At 34.4% G+C, this 15728-nt stretch overlaps 1 protein-coding gene across 1 annotated transcript in view; it reads left to right on the top strand.

The window, feature by feature from the left end:
- MACC1 (MACC1, MET transcriptional regulator) overlaps window positions 1-15728 on the top strand; it is a 19779-nt gene extending 4051 nt beyond the window's left edge. The window contains exons 3-4 of the mRNA XM_006911975.2: window positions 2934-3122; window positions 15488-15728. Of these exons, the coding sequence (XP_006912037.1) occupies window positions 2934-3122; window positions 15488-15700 (402 nt within the window). The 3' untranslated portion in view covers window positions 15701-15728. The remainder of the gene's footprint in view (window positions 1-2933; window positions 3123-15487) is intronic.

The following is a 15728-nucleotide window of genomic DNA, read 5'->3' as shown; positions in this document are numbered from 1 at the left end:
TTTTTTTTTTTAAACATATAATTAATGTTCTTTACTTAGCAATTTAATATTCTTCTGTATGCAATTCATCATAACCTAAAAAATAATATCGCTTATTCTCTTCTTAATCCTCATGTTTTAATAGAACTCATAAGATTTTTTTTTTGAATAGCATTCACCCCAGTGTAAGGCTCAGTGGAGAATTATAAAGAAGATAAAGAACTGTTTTTGCTTTAAAGTGGAAATTCAGTATTTTATAAAAGTAAAAAACAAAAGCATATTTCTAAAAATGGCTAAAATGTGAATGTGTAAATAATAATACTGCTAGCTGACACTCCTCTAGGGTTCTCTATGTGTTTGGCACTGTGCTGAGCATTCTGTACACACTACCTAATTTAGCCATTACAACAACTCTAGGGGGGAAGTATAGCTAGTCTTCATCTTACAAATAGAGGAAACTGAGCCTTGGGAAGTTAGTTTCACAGTTGGTTAGTATCAGAGATGGGACTTGAAAACTTTTTAGTTCCAAAGCTGTGCTTAAAACTACTATCCCTTTCTAAGACAAAGGTAGGTAGGGTGTGTGTGTTTAAAAATGTTTGAGTATGTGTGTTGGTGTGTGTATTATAACTGTGTAAGGCTGGTGTCCTATAAGAGATGAGTTGTTCATGTAGATGAGCAAGTTTATGCAGAGGAACAAAGTTTTAGTCAAGGCGCAGGAGAAGAGAAATTTTTGAAGAAAAATTTTTTCAGTGACATTAACAATAGTTTATATAATAAAGAAATAAGTATATATAAAACATTTCTTCAATTATTTTTATGACTCTACAAAGATACTGAAAGGGATTAAATTTTAAAAGCCCCAATATCCAGTTGTTAAGTGGATGATTTTATGATGTTGTACTGCATTATCACTTAATCTGGGCCATTTAGAGTCATTGGCTGGTCTACCTGGTCAAAGCTACACATGCATTTTACAATATCTCATTACCTCTCAGTTCACATTCAGCATGGACCCATGAAGTTTTGAGTAGGAAATTACTTTCTTGTTTCTCTTAGTAGCAAAAAGTATTGGCCAAATGGTCTGAAAGTTTACGCCTGATCATACCTGCACTGTGTAGATGTCTGATAATTAATTGAGTAGCTTTTGTGACTAATTAGACAGTGCTGGTGGAGAGCTCATTCAAGGGAATAAGTCATTCCTAAAAACTTATACCGTGCCTTCACTGGGCTTCAGGATTTCTGAACGGAGGGGACTTAGGCTTGATTATCTGATCAGAAGATGATAGAGTACATAGTATAGCCACTGTCTCTTGAAACTTTATTTGTATAGTAAGTATACATTTTTCTTGGAGTATATACTAATTTGCAGTAGCTGGAATGGAGCTGATAAAAAGTGTGGGTTCTAACTCCTTGGTTATCGCTAGACATTGAGACTGGCTCTCCTTATATACTTGAAATTTGACATTCTATAAAGTACTTTAGCATCTGATTCAACTTTAATGATTATAGGGATAATGATTATAGGGAATTAAATGGGGTGGAAGTAACACTATTCATTTTAAATGTCGTTAAATAGAGACATTTTACGATTTACCTAAAGTCCTATTATAGGGAGCTAGATGAGGTGGAAGTAACACTATTTATTTTATTTATTTATTTATTTTTATTTTTTTATTAAGTTTATTGGGGGTAATATTGGTTAATACAATTTTTTAAATATTATTAAATAGAGATATTTTATGATTTACCTAAAGTCCTATACTTTGCAGAGCTGGACTTTAAACTCAGGATTTGTACTTCTAAGTGCAGATTCGCCCCCCTCCCCCTTAAAACAAGAAACTCGAATCAGAATTGCTAAACCCACTCCAGTTTATTAAAAGGACCCTCAGGGGTCTGCTGGCTTCGTACTACTCCTTGAAATCATAACTCCTCACTATAAATTTATAGATCAATATAAAGTCTGTGTATAAAGACCATGGGCAGTCCTTCTAATGGTTCCATCATAATGAACACTCTATGGACTTTAATGTTGCCTTCCTTGGTCATTCATTTTTTACTTATTGTTTTACAATGGAAGATAAAGCTTTTAAGTGCCATTCAATGATAAGTGGCTACCAAACATGTTTATTTGCTTATTTGAATGGAGAAGAGATATAGATAGATCTAATCCCATATTTTTAAAATATATTCAAGGCAAAAGAAAATTTATACACTCATTTGAAATGTATGTAGTGTTTGACAAAGCTCAGATGCCTAATTGATGAAGAAAGAAAGAGTCTGATGGTTTCCTATTTTGCTTTGCAGAAGACTAAGTTTTTTTTTTTCTTTCATACCTTGTGGTTTATATTTAGCACAATTACACTGGTAGTGAAGAAGAGAGTTAATTTTTTTAAAGTCATAATTATCAGTAGCTTTGTTCAAAGTTATAGAAGTGTCTCATTTTCATGCAGTAGGCATGATTTGGGGAACTTTTAAATCACATTTTGATGAAAAATAGAATAATGTTTACCATCACCAGTATACTCAATCCTTAGAGAAATCCTGTAGCTGATGGTAAGGAAAGGAATTATTTTTTGTAAAGTGAATAATCATCCCTGGGTTGATAAATTATAGACTGCTAAAACCTCAGGGTATCTTTAGAATTGTCTAGTTCAATGTCCTCTTTTTGTAATTAAAGATATTAAGAAACATATTAGGTAAGTGGTTTTACCCAAGGCCCTATAATTAGCGACTGAGTTAGTCTTAAATCTCCCCTAATTTTGGTCCAGTTGTGTCTGCTCTACTTTGCTGTTTGGATTTGCTTAAAAGTAAATCAACTTCTTAAATTTTAGGAAACTCAAATATATGTGGTGAAAAGAAGGATGCCAGTTTCTACAATATGTAATGAAAAATTTAATTTCTAAAAAAACGCCTAATTAGTTGCTTTTAATTATAGCATGTAATTATTGCTACAGGCTCTGCTCAAGATGGATTGCCAAGGGTTAGTAGCACATATCATCCAAGAGGCTGCTATTCTGACTTCAGCTGTCAAGCTTGGAAAAGGCTGGAGGGAACTAGCAGAAAAGTTAGTACGACTCACAAAGCAACAAATGGAAGCATATGAAGTTCCTCACCGAGGAAAATCTGGAGCTGTTGCTGTTGAGGTAATGTTTTTGTTTGTCTAATTCAATAGTGAGAAGTTGCAGACCAAGTAAATCAAATGTAATCAAGCCCGAACCATTTACATGGATGAATTGGGGAGTATCCTAGAGATCCACTAACTGAAGTCACCGCCCCTATAATCATCAATATTATCTGAAATATACACACATCACTCTTTCAAGGCATTGCAAGCCTTTAACACATATTGACGTTTCTCCTGTTAGATTGCATATCAACATGGTCTTTGATCGAATGAATTGACCAATTAGATAGCTAGCTAGTTGGTAGGCAGAGCAATAAGAACTTGAGGCAGAGAAAGGATAAACTTTGAAGGGTGGAGATGGGATCCTGTCAAGGCGAGGAAAAAGATATGATAATAAGTATTGTCATCCTGAGGTATAGACTTAGTAATTTGTGATAAATGATGTTAGTTGACAGGAAACATTAAGAGGGTGGATGATGTGGGGTCTCTGGTAATGAGATATATATGTATCTATATAGATATATATAGATTGCATTCAAGATAGATACATATAGATATATATAGATATAGATATAGATATAGATATAGATATAGATATATATATGTGTGTGTGTGTGTGTGTATATGTATATATGTATATGAGCTTCTTTATCTCCTTCACAATTTTGCATATAAGAGAATTATAGATGTGAAATACAGAATGGAGAACAAAGTAAATATTTACTTTGCAAATATTGTTTTTCTTAATATTAAAACATATGTATGTTAGATAAATATTTTCTCTATTTACCATAAAGAAAAGTGAGTGCATTATTATTGACTTAAGTAAAATGTATCTGAGGGATGAACACATATAAAATGTTCTGTATCTTTCTCTCACATGAGTGTAAGCATTTTTGAGATACTTCTGTTAAGGAAAGATTCTCTCTCTGATTAGATGATGACTTGGTGTAGGAGGCAGAAGCTATGTTCTTCACTTCCTTTTTGGGCATAGAGCTAAGAATTAATTTCTTGAGAAAATTTTCTTACTTTGAAGCAACTATGCTAGCTGGCTGTGCAGGACAAGACAACTTTTCCATGAAGGGAGAAGAGTCAACTTAAGTCAATAGAATCATAGCAGGTGCAGTGGAGATCTCAGTAGGCCAGCTTCTGGGTGACTGGAGCCTGGCTCTCCAGCAAGACTCCTCTAAACAAGACTCTTTAGCCAGGAGGAGCCAGAGGCTGAGGATGTTTCCTCCTCACAGACCACATTGATCTCTGTACTCTAAGCAGGGTGTTACAACCTACAAATTAGTTTCTACTGAATGAACTAAAAGATGAAAAAATTTTAAGAAAGTATAAAAAAAAACCAATATTATAAAGGACCTGCTGCTCTGATATTTCAGTTAACCAATCAAAAAGTTGTCTGAGCTACCTCTCTGCACCTATTAGAATGGACAAAACCAGAACGCTGACACCAAATACTGTGCAGGATGTGGAACAACAGAAACCCTCATCTGTTGTAGGTGGGAATGCAAAATGGGACGGTCACTTTGGAAGGGAGTTTGTCTGTTTCTTACAAGTGAAACATACTCCTAGCTGGTAATCTATTAGTCATGCTCCTTGGTATTTACCCAAAAAAACTGAAAACTTATGTCCACACACACACAAAAATATGCAGGAATGTTTATAACAACTTTATTCATAATTGCCAAAACTTGGAAGTAATCAAGATGCCTTCAGTAGGTGAATGGATAAACTGTTTACATCATCCAGACAATGGGATATTTTCAGTGCTAAAAAGAAATAAGCTATTAATCCATGAAAAGACATCAAGGAACCTTAAATACATATTACTAAGCAAAAGAAGCCAATCTGAAAAGCCTACATACTATGATTCCAAATATATGATATTCTGGAAAAAGTAAAACTATTGAGACAGTAAAAAGAACAGTCGTTGCCAGGGCATGGGAGGGAGAGGGATGTACAGGCAGAGTACAGAGGATTTTTAGGGCAGTGATATTACTTGAGATGATACTTTAATGATGGATACGTGTCATTACACATTTTCCCAGACCCACATGGTGTACAACACAAAGAGAAAACCCTAATATAAACTATGGATTTGGGGTGATTATTATTTACCAATGTAGATTCATCAATTATAACAAATACACCGTTCTGGTGAAGGATATAGACAATGGGGGAGCCTATGCCTGTGGGAGGCAGGGGATATATGGTATATCTCTGTACCTTCCTCTCAATTTTGCTCTGAACCTTAAGTGACTCTAAAAATCTTTTTAAAAATTGTATAATTGAAAGCAAGACTTTTTCTTAATTAGTCTGTTTTTAAAAAGTTTTTGTTGAGTGTTGTTTATCAGTTATTTATATTCTCAGCTTTCTTAAATATATGACTTCTCTATCATTATGGTTGTTTATAGTTTGTCTTCCCCCAAATCTTAATGGAGACCAAACAGCCTACTTTTCCAGGATTTACTTTTACATAGTCCAAATCACAAATGACTAAGTCTATGCCAGAGGCTAATAAATACTCAGAAGCAGAAAGGAAAGCCCCTACGTGTCTTTCTGTGGGCTGTGGTCTCATTTATTGTGATTAATACTAACAGTCATCATTCTGATCCATGTTATTAAATGCTTAAATGTAATCTATGGTATATTGACCTAAAGCCACCCCAAATAATCTATGGGAATCTTTACCTGTTAGGCAACTTAAACTAAAGGTAAATATATGCTAATTTGCAACCCTCTGAAAAAGAATAGCTGTACAATTTTTTCTCTTAGGAAGGAGATGATTCTTAAATATGATCAATTTACAAATCAAACAGTTGATTTCAAAACATACTGATATTAGTTCTGGGGGAGGGAAGTGGAATTAGGGCAGGGAGAGAACACGGTCTCATGGTTCTCATGCTGCTTTTATTTCCCTTACCTCACTGCCTCAGAGGGCACACATTCCGAAAATTCCCTCTCTGAGTGCCAATGCCTACAATCAGGCTCTTACTCACGTTCCTTTCTTTCCAATTTCTCTCTTTTCCCTTTGTTCTATTTTTATTGTATCTAACAATTATCTGGCACTTGCTCTGTGCCAGGCACTATTCCAGTAATGTTTCAAAAATTAACTTATTTAATCCTTTCAATAAAAAGTTGTGGAGCAAGCACGAATATTGTTTATAATGTAGGAAAGCTACCTTCCTTGCTTAAACAGGAATAACTAGGAACTCATAGAGCCATGTTTGGAGCACTGGCCTTTGACTTTGGGGTCCTTGTACTTTACGTCCTGTTCTTTACTCCAAATGTAATATGGTGGCTCAGTGGCAGAGCCCATAGTCAAGATTAGGACAGGTGGGTTTAAGCCTCTCATTTCACTTTTTCCCCCTTTGTTTCAAGTTATGATACTACCAAAATTTGCCTCAACATCTTCATCACGACTCAAGCCAATTAAAGAATGGATTATTAATAGTATGTCTGTCAGATTTTTCTTGAGTACTTTGGCCCATTTCTTACTTTTTTATAAAATGAAAGAAAACCTCTCTCTAGAGACTTCTCAGAACATCACTTTTTAAATTAACCGTCCCCCTAAATTAAATTTTAAGAAATGTTACTCAACTTTTCTAATGACATTGCAATTCCTACATAAAACCCAAACTGTAAAACTAGAAATACGATTATAAGTAAAACATGTTTCACAGAGTATTTCTTTTGAAAAAAAAAAAATACACTTATGCTATACAAAGATATTTAATTATTGCCAAGGTTTTCTTATGAAAGTCAGTAAAATTTCATTGGCATTTTTCTGAAGATATTTAGAGCTTTAATTAAAAAAAATAGGAATTAATAAAATATTAGAAAAATAGCCCATCTTTAAAAAGAGTTGGATTTTACAAGGGGTGTTGCTGAGGATTTCAGGGATAAGATACTCAAAGGCCTAAATTAGGTCGTCTTCATTTAGCCCTCTGGAGATTATGACCATATGTGACAATAATTTCTCTCTTCTCTTAACACCCTGACTAACAATGAAGAGTATATGATCTTTCCATCTTATTCAGTGTGAATACTAGAGGTTCACTTCCCCCTTTAAGTTTCCATTTCTTAGCATTGGAGCAGTAGGAGCTACAAAAAACACAAATAGAATGAAAAATATGATTTTTTTTTTCATTTGGCCTGGGAATTGAGAAAGACTTAATATTTGAATTATTATATTTTAAAGAAGTATATGATTAGATGCTTTAAAAAAGTGAAAATAACTAACAATGTGAATGATAATCATTCAGTTTGTCACATGTTTACTGAGAGTCAGCTAATCATTATGAACATTTTCTTTGCAATGTCTCATTTACTTCAACAAACTTTTTATCATCCATTTTTACAGGAATGCAAACTAAGAAGGAATGAATTTGTGTAGGTTATCTAGAGTAGGCATTGGCACTCAGAGAATTAGAATTGAAATTCAGGTATTTTATACATAGTCCTATCCATTGTGTGCTACTGATGATAAGTCCTTTTAGATATAACTAAATAAAATGATTAAAGTGGGAAGAAGCCAAAAGGGAACACATCCTAGTCCAGAAGGATGGGAAGCATGTGAATAATTTGAGAGGACTAGGAGATTTCAGTGCTTTCGGATACCAGTGACAAAGACACCACTAAGGGCAATACATGGGCTTGAGGGTAGAATTAATCCTAATAATTATTGGGATGTGTGGTCAGATATATATTTTTCGATGTTGATGAAAGAGTTCTCAAGAGGTTGCCAGAGCAGAAGTTAAGATTCCTGGTCTGGATTCCGGTTCCAGCTCTACCGTCTATTAGTTCTAGACTTTGGGCAAGTTACTTGACTTTTCTAGGAATCATTTTTTTTTTTTTAAATGAGGCAAATAATACTCTTACTTATTGAATGTTTGAAAGATTAAATGAGATAATATGTGTAAAATAGTTGGGACTATTCTTTGCACACTGTAATAGCTAAATAAATACATGTTATCTTCTTTTGACTAAGAGAAAGAGATGAGTTTGGCAACTGTGTGACACTGAGTGCTTTTGGAAAAGAGAACAAGGTAATGTATAGTAATTTTTAGTATAATGGCTGAGGGTAACAATAGAAAGAAAAAGTCAGCAGTGATTTCAGAGTTTTTGAAAAAACTGGCAGAATGATAATGCATGGGAAAAAATGAGAAAAAGTCTTGGCTGATCAGCTTTTCTTACTAGCTTAACAACATTTCATTTTCCCTGGAGAGTATCTCTTGCAAAGGTAAAAGGAATGTCCTTGGACCCTTATGGTTTTCTGGCTCACGTAGCACCTTCTGGATTCAACTCACAGGGACGTGGCATTGTCCAGTTTGGTATCTGGAACTAGTTCAGTTCTGGCCTTGGTACTTAAATCTATAGTTTGCTGTTCTCTTACAGTAAGAAATGCATTTGCAATTTCTTTAAAAAGGAATACGTATTATGTGGAAATGTATCTACCAGTGGTAAAGTGTATAGAATAATTATTCAAAATCTTTATTGTTTATACTAGAGATTTGTCACAGTGACATATTTAGATTACCATTGTCTAGTTTTTGCAATACTTTAAGGCTGTTGCTACAGTCTTTAGTTCCAAAAAGATAATCCATTTTTTGAAATGGTGGAATAAAGAAATCAAATCACAGTAAAATTCGTGGGGTGACACATTATATTCCTATAATCTTTGATTTAATTCTATTATTATATGTCTCATTAGCACTCTGAAAATCAAATAGAAATTATCACATTAGGTTAACTATTATAAAGCTATTTTAAAATAGATTTAGAGACACTAATATTTGATATAGATTTTCTTTATCAAGTTTTATTATTAGGGATCACAAACAATAAGGAATTTCAGGAAACCAAAATCCAGCTAAATATAGACCTGAATCAGTATGTATGGAAATAGCTTAAAATTGAGATAGATTTGTGGCATTACCTTAGTGATATGTCCCTAGATTTATAGCCAGGAGACCTGGATTCTTTTTCTAGATGTTTAACTGTAGTTTTGTTATTTAACTTCACTTCAGGTACAAATTGCAATTAACATTAATCAAGCATCTAGTATGTGCCAGGGCCCTTCCTACCTATTTACTTGTAGTAAACTCAGCAGTGCTTTTATGGCACTAGGTACACCTCCCCTCCACGCCCCGCCCCCATTTTACAGAACGAAAAAACAGGTGCTCAAGGACATTTCATAACTTACCCAAGATTCTGGAGCTGGTAAGAAAGAGCCTAGATTCAAATCCATGATGTGGTTCTCTAATTCCAAAGCGCTTACCACTATATTTTCCCTCATTTACTTCCATATTTACATTGAAAGATTGGATTGGAGAAGGCTAATTTCTTTAAACTTTGATGTGCGGATGTCTCTACTAACATATGGCTGTAACGGGAGCTGAGGGTTGGATGATAAGGAGGCAGTATGGAATCCTAACTTTTTGGAATTTGTGAGAATGGTTTGACCAGCAGGTTTTCTTATGATGTTAGACTGTTTTGAGCAGATGTACAAGCAAGAAACAGGTCCTCTATCTTTCTCAGGCTTAATCCCTGATGTTCCAAGTGCTTGATTATACAGAACGAACAGAGCTGGCTGTCTCTAAAGAGTCTTTTCCAAGAGAATCTCATCTCAGATGTCAACCAAGTACCATCTCCCTTCTGAGGAAATAGGGACCCCTAATATGTTCTCTTCTAAAGATACTGGCTACCTCATCTTCAACAACAAGTATGTGCTTATCAATTACAGGTGATAGAAGGCCCACCTGGATATTCTAGATATCTGAAGATAGAATACATATAATAATCATTAATTAGACAAATTTACCTTAATATTTCTGCACCTAATTGCACTAAAAATAAAACATTGCTTCTATAGTTTTATGAAGAAAGTAGGTGGATTATTAATTCTTTAATGTGGCAGAATCTAATTATCCAAAGGTAGTTAAAACCAATTGCATTCTTTATGCAACTCACATTTTACAAGCTAAAAAAAGACGTAGATAGTATGTTCATATCTAAGTTGCTTTTATTCGTGTTGCATTTCATTATCTAGTGCATTATCTAAAGTCTTATTGGCTTTTGGGAATAAGCACTCTAAATTTGGAAAACTTTATTTTTTTTAATCTCTGTTCCTGTTCCACTTTTGTCATTCCATTTATTACTTTTTTCATTGCTCCTTTACTTTTGTCTTCATCCTCTAATACCTAGAAGATAACCCAAAGTAAGACATATGCCACACGAATGCTGAGACATTGGAAAACCACTCAACTTTAATCGATTAAATGCTTACTGATGCTTCTGCCCTTTGTATAGAGATCAAAGCACATAGGTGAGAAATGAACAACTCTGTTCTACCAGCCTCGTGCTTCTTGTTCAAAGACAAACTCATAACACCATGAAGTTAACATTAAAAATCCAAGAGTAGAGGGATAAGAATGATGCCTATGTGTCCAATATTTGTGATAGAGATGAGACAGCTGAGAGAATTTATTTTGTGGTTAAGAATAATTCAAAAAAAGCAACCCTCATGCTTTCCTTTGATTTGTCAAAGCATTAGTGCAGAGTTGCTGCTTATCTTCTCCTAAATCATAACATTGAGCAAGAGCAGAACTATTTTCAAACCACTGAATATAGATATGAGATAACATAAACCTGGAAAAGATGTTGGCAGTCCACGACTCATTTCCAGCTTTTGGAGGACTAATCTTAGGTCATCCTGGAAAGAAAGTTGTTTATTCTACTTATTTTATTCATTCAGTCATTTCCAGAGAAAATGATTTCATTTTCCTTTTAATTTACCACACAGTGTAGAATCCTTAATGTGTATGTATTTTTGCACATAATTTTATAAAGTCTATAGTTAATCAATGTATGTAAGTTACCTCTTTTGTCTTTGCCTTTGATAATATATGTTCACTTGCTGAATAAGAAAACTAGACTAACATAAGATAATAAGAAATGCCAAGAAATAAAAATGTAAGTATTTAAGGACTTGAGTTGAAATGTCATATCTATACCACAGAGGAAAATAGCTGATTAGACTATTTATTGCATTGATGAAAGCTGGACTTTTTGTCAGATGTTGTTAAGGCTAATCTCGATACAGAAAAAGTTATATTTACCATAATCTGGCAGAGATTGGTTTATTAAAGGAAAATCTAGTTCCCCAAATTTAACATTTTAATCAGTATATCAAATATGTAACTTTAACATATGCCTTTGATTCCATTCCTTTTCAATTTTTCTTGATACTTGCCTCCTTAGTTATATACCCCAACTCTACAATAATTTTAATATTTACCTGTATTTATGTTCACTGCCTAAAATAATTTAACTTTTCTTCATGAGTGTTTTATATAGGCTATCTCTTTAATTTCAAAAACCCTATATTCTCCATCTAGCAGAGTTAGGATTCAAAACAAACTCTCCTTTCCATCATAGAATATTACCTTTTACATTTATTTTAGTATATTTTTGCTTTTAAAAAATATTTTTATTTTTCACTGCTGCTTCTAGCTTTGTCTCTCTTCCTTTAATTTTCAAATTTCAGATGTGATCCATTTGTTCTTAAGCTTCCATTTTCTTGGCACCTGCGTGTACCTGCAGTCTGTCCTCCACCACGCTCTTTAAACTGCTTTCTCCAAGGTTTCAGGCCTACTAATTGCCAAAATTCTGTCTTTTTTCAGTTTTCCTTCATGTTTCCACACTACTTGATATTAGAGGTAGCAGGGGAGGCGACAGAAAATGGATGTTCTCAGTGAGTGGCATGTTGGTAGATGTTTGACATCCAATGCTTCAATTATAGCTTTTGCCAATTTCCATGGTGTAAATACTACCAACAGGGATGATTTTAACCTCCCTATATGATGTCACTGAACATGGATTGAGAGGCCGTGTGAATAGTCGGCTCTGAGGAACTGGCTCCAGGAAACCACTGCAGTATCTTTTGGCTATTAGGCCTTGGCTATTGCAACGTGAAGCACTTTGTTTTATTTTCTATCACTCTGACTCCAGTTTCTCTTCATTTATTGCTTCTATTTCTTACTTGTGGCCCTTAATTGTGGACTTAATTAAAAGTTAGATTTTACTTCCTTTTATTCTTGTTTCTGGCATTTTACTTTACTCTCATGCTTTTCATCATTCCTTTATCATGAGTGATGCTAAACTCTTGACTACAACCCGGAGATCATCTTCCCGGTCCAGTTTCTTATCAGATAGCCCCTCTTTTACTTCACTTTCAGTAGGACTAAAACTAGACTTCTTATCTTGCCCTCAAAGTGAGTGCAAAAAGTACTCACTTTCCTACTATATTCCAGACACTATATGATGTGTTTTGGACTCAAGACTTGTAAGTTTGTACCATACTTTATTGATTAAAAAATCCAAAGTTCAGACAATTTGATTAATTTACTCAAATTAACCCATTCAATAGGCAGTGGAACAGACGTGAAGCCAGGTTTTGGTACTGACACCGAAACCTATCTTTCATTCTATGACACCATGGTGCTTCTTAGTTAATGGAAGTATCATTTTTATCTCATGCTGAATTAAAATACACAAGTAATTTTTGCATTTTTTCTTAACTGTTAGTCATTACCAAGTCCTGTCTATCCATACATTGTGCCATTGTTTATGCAAGGATCTCTCTCCCTTCTGTACTATAAATTTCTAAAAGCTAGAATCATATTAATAATTTTATCACTTTATGTAACAAAATAAGTACTCAATAATTCTTGGTTTAATAAGTGAAATAATTATTGAATGAATAAAAATGTATTTCAAATATTTCTATTGTATTTGTACAACAATAGTGCTTTTCTGTCATCTGTGTTGAGAGCAACCAGTGACATATATAGCAAAACAATTTTGCACTGAAGAAATTTTCAGGTTTAGTTTGCTGCAAAGAGAAAACAATAGGATACCAAGTGTACTGATATTTGAATACAAATCACGAAGTCTAACGTTACCCTAATGTTCTCAGCCTGTTGCTATTGTATCCATTTCTAGGCAGCTTATGGTTTATACTCCAGGGACTCTCCAGTGAGTTTAGGGCAGCATCCCTCCCTGAATTTCTGAGTAATTCAGAGGACTACTGGGAATTCTTTTCACACTTTCAGAAGTCCTAATTAGAGTCCAGAACTCAGCAATTTCTCCAAATTTCTCTGAATTGCAAGAGCCGGTCATCCTGCTCTGCTCTCAGTACAAATTGCCAAACGTGAGGGGGTAATGTTGCCGTCTGCGAAAGTGGGTAGGTGTATATAATCGGACTTCTGAATCCAGTTTTCAACTCCTGCATCACCTGCTCAGTACAGCACTGGGGGGAAGCTTCATGATTGAGTATGCCTCAGGCTTTTCTATACGTAGCAATCCATGTGCTGATGTGTGGTGCAGAGCTTTTCTACCCAGGAAAGTCGGTGAGGCCATTCAGCTGCCTCTGACTTTAAAGTCCTAATCTGTGGAGTTGTGAACAACCCCAAAATTACCCATTTGAGATTCTTAAGAGACATCTGTTTTTTGTGATCGTATGCTATCACCTTTGTCCTGAAATGCCTTCAGTCGCTATTTATCATAAAATATTCTCAAATACATCTTTTATCAGACTCAATCACTCAGGGATTTAGAATAAAGTCTTAGATGCCTTTAGCTATACACACCATTATTTTAAACACTACATGACAAACTGAAAAATAATGTACCAGTTAGTTGAGCATCAGGGAAAATTGAGTGTATGCAACATAGAATACAGGTCTCAAAGTTTTTACAGAGGATTACCCTCTGTAATAGAAAATAACCCATTTGTTTAGTGCTTCTTTGCATCTGAGAAGTAACAGGCAAAATTGAGTCTGGCACAAAAGTCCATTAATATGCCTCAATTCATCTTCCATTGCTGAGCTATTAGTGGCACCCTGCACCTTTAGGAGGTTTGGTTTCAATGTGAGTATTCAGAAAAATAGAAAAATAGATGAGAGAAAGCACCTCATTCATATTCTATTGATGGTAGAAGACATAATTATTTATGAATCACGTTGTTGAGGGTAAGGCTTATATACAAAAATCTGGGATGATTTCTATTGCTGCATCTTGACCGCCTTGATATGGTATAATTTTGATAATTGTCTTCCCTTCTCTACCTTGCATAATCAAGCTTTGTCAAGAGGGGTGAAGATATGGGTGTTCGTGACACCCAAGGAATACCAATTTGGACAAATAACATCAAATTATCTTTTGAGCCTGATGCCTAGCCTTTTATACAGATTGAATTGAAACATAATGAAACTCCTTACTTAGGTCTTTCATTCTCTTAACTTAAATTGTAGAGTATATGGGGATGTCAGAGAAGAGTGAAAAATTATATCCCAAAGCCTTACTTCATGTGATATCACTGTTAATGGAGACCCTATTTTAAGAAGACTACTCTGCGCAATATTTAGCACAGTCTGTTTCTCCATTTGCAAGTGATAAAATTACAAATGAATTAGTTTAGTGAGCCCAAAGAAGTAATAAAGTTTATATTCCAAATATTCCAACTGTAACTGCATGATTCATTTTGTTGTTTTCCTAGAGAAAATTCATTTTAAGTTTTTTTGTGGTTGTGTGTGTGTGTGGTGTATTCTACAGTTTGTCTTATTTGGTCAGCCTTTGTCTCTATTCACTTCCAGCCTGGTTGCCTTGGTTACCATTACATACACGCTCGTACATGATGATCCTCTTTGATGTACACTTATTTCTATGGAAACAGTGATGTCATCAGTATGGGTGGATGCTTAGGGAAAGCATAACGAAGTGTTGAATATTGATCTTTCTTTCGGTCAAAAATGTATCATTAAATCACTTTTTAAATTAGAGAACCATATTTTTGTTTTCTTTTTATGACTTAATCATGAAGCTACTTTTTTCCTTATTTATAGACTTGCTCGAATAAGATGACTTAAAGCGTTAAACATGCTTTACAGCTCCTTATGATATATGGTATCATAAAGCTCAACACAGATAGATATAACAATAGAAGAGTTACTACTTTAACTTTAAAAGCCTCTCAGAGAGTGAAAAGTTTATCTCAATAAGATTTTTATCATCAAAAATTATGCAAGGAATTTTATATTCACATCGAGGCAAGGAGCAATGTATATATAGATGGTGGATCAAGAGGGAAAAAATCGCCCTACTTGTACTCATTATTTTTAAAATCTCTTGGTTAGAAACACAGGGATATAACACAGAACTGATAATTATTAAAACATGTTTTCTATGATGTTAAATATGTCAATGTATAATTGATTTTCCATTTTCTTCTAAGAGACTTTTAAACCTTTTTTAAAGCCTCCATTTGACTCTCTTTTTACTTTCACACTACTCCAGCCTGTCTTTTTTTCTTTATAGATGATGTGGAAACCTGCCTATGATTTTCTCTACACTTGGGGTGCTCACTACGGAAATAGCTACAGAGATGTGCTCCAAGACCTTCACTCAGCTCTGGACAGAATGAAAAACCCTGTGACCAAACAGTGGCGAGACTTAACTGGAGCTTTAATATTAGTAAATTCTTTAGAGGTTTTGAGAGCAACTGCCTTCTCCACTTCTGAGGAAGTATAGAAATGAAGGGTACTTTTGGAGGGGAGGG

The sequence above is a fragment of the Pteropus alecto genome, unplaced genomic scaffold (assembly GCF_000325575.1).
Source record: "Pteropus alecto unplaced genomic scaffold, ASM32557v1 scaffold21, whole genome shotgun sequence".
NCBI lineage: Eukaryota > Metazoa > Chordata > Mammalia > Chiroptera > Pteropodidae > Pteropus > Pteropus alecto.
Note: the sequence above shows the minus strand (reverse complement) of the source record. Positions and strands in the feature narration are given on the sequence as shown.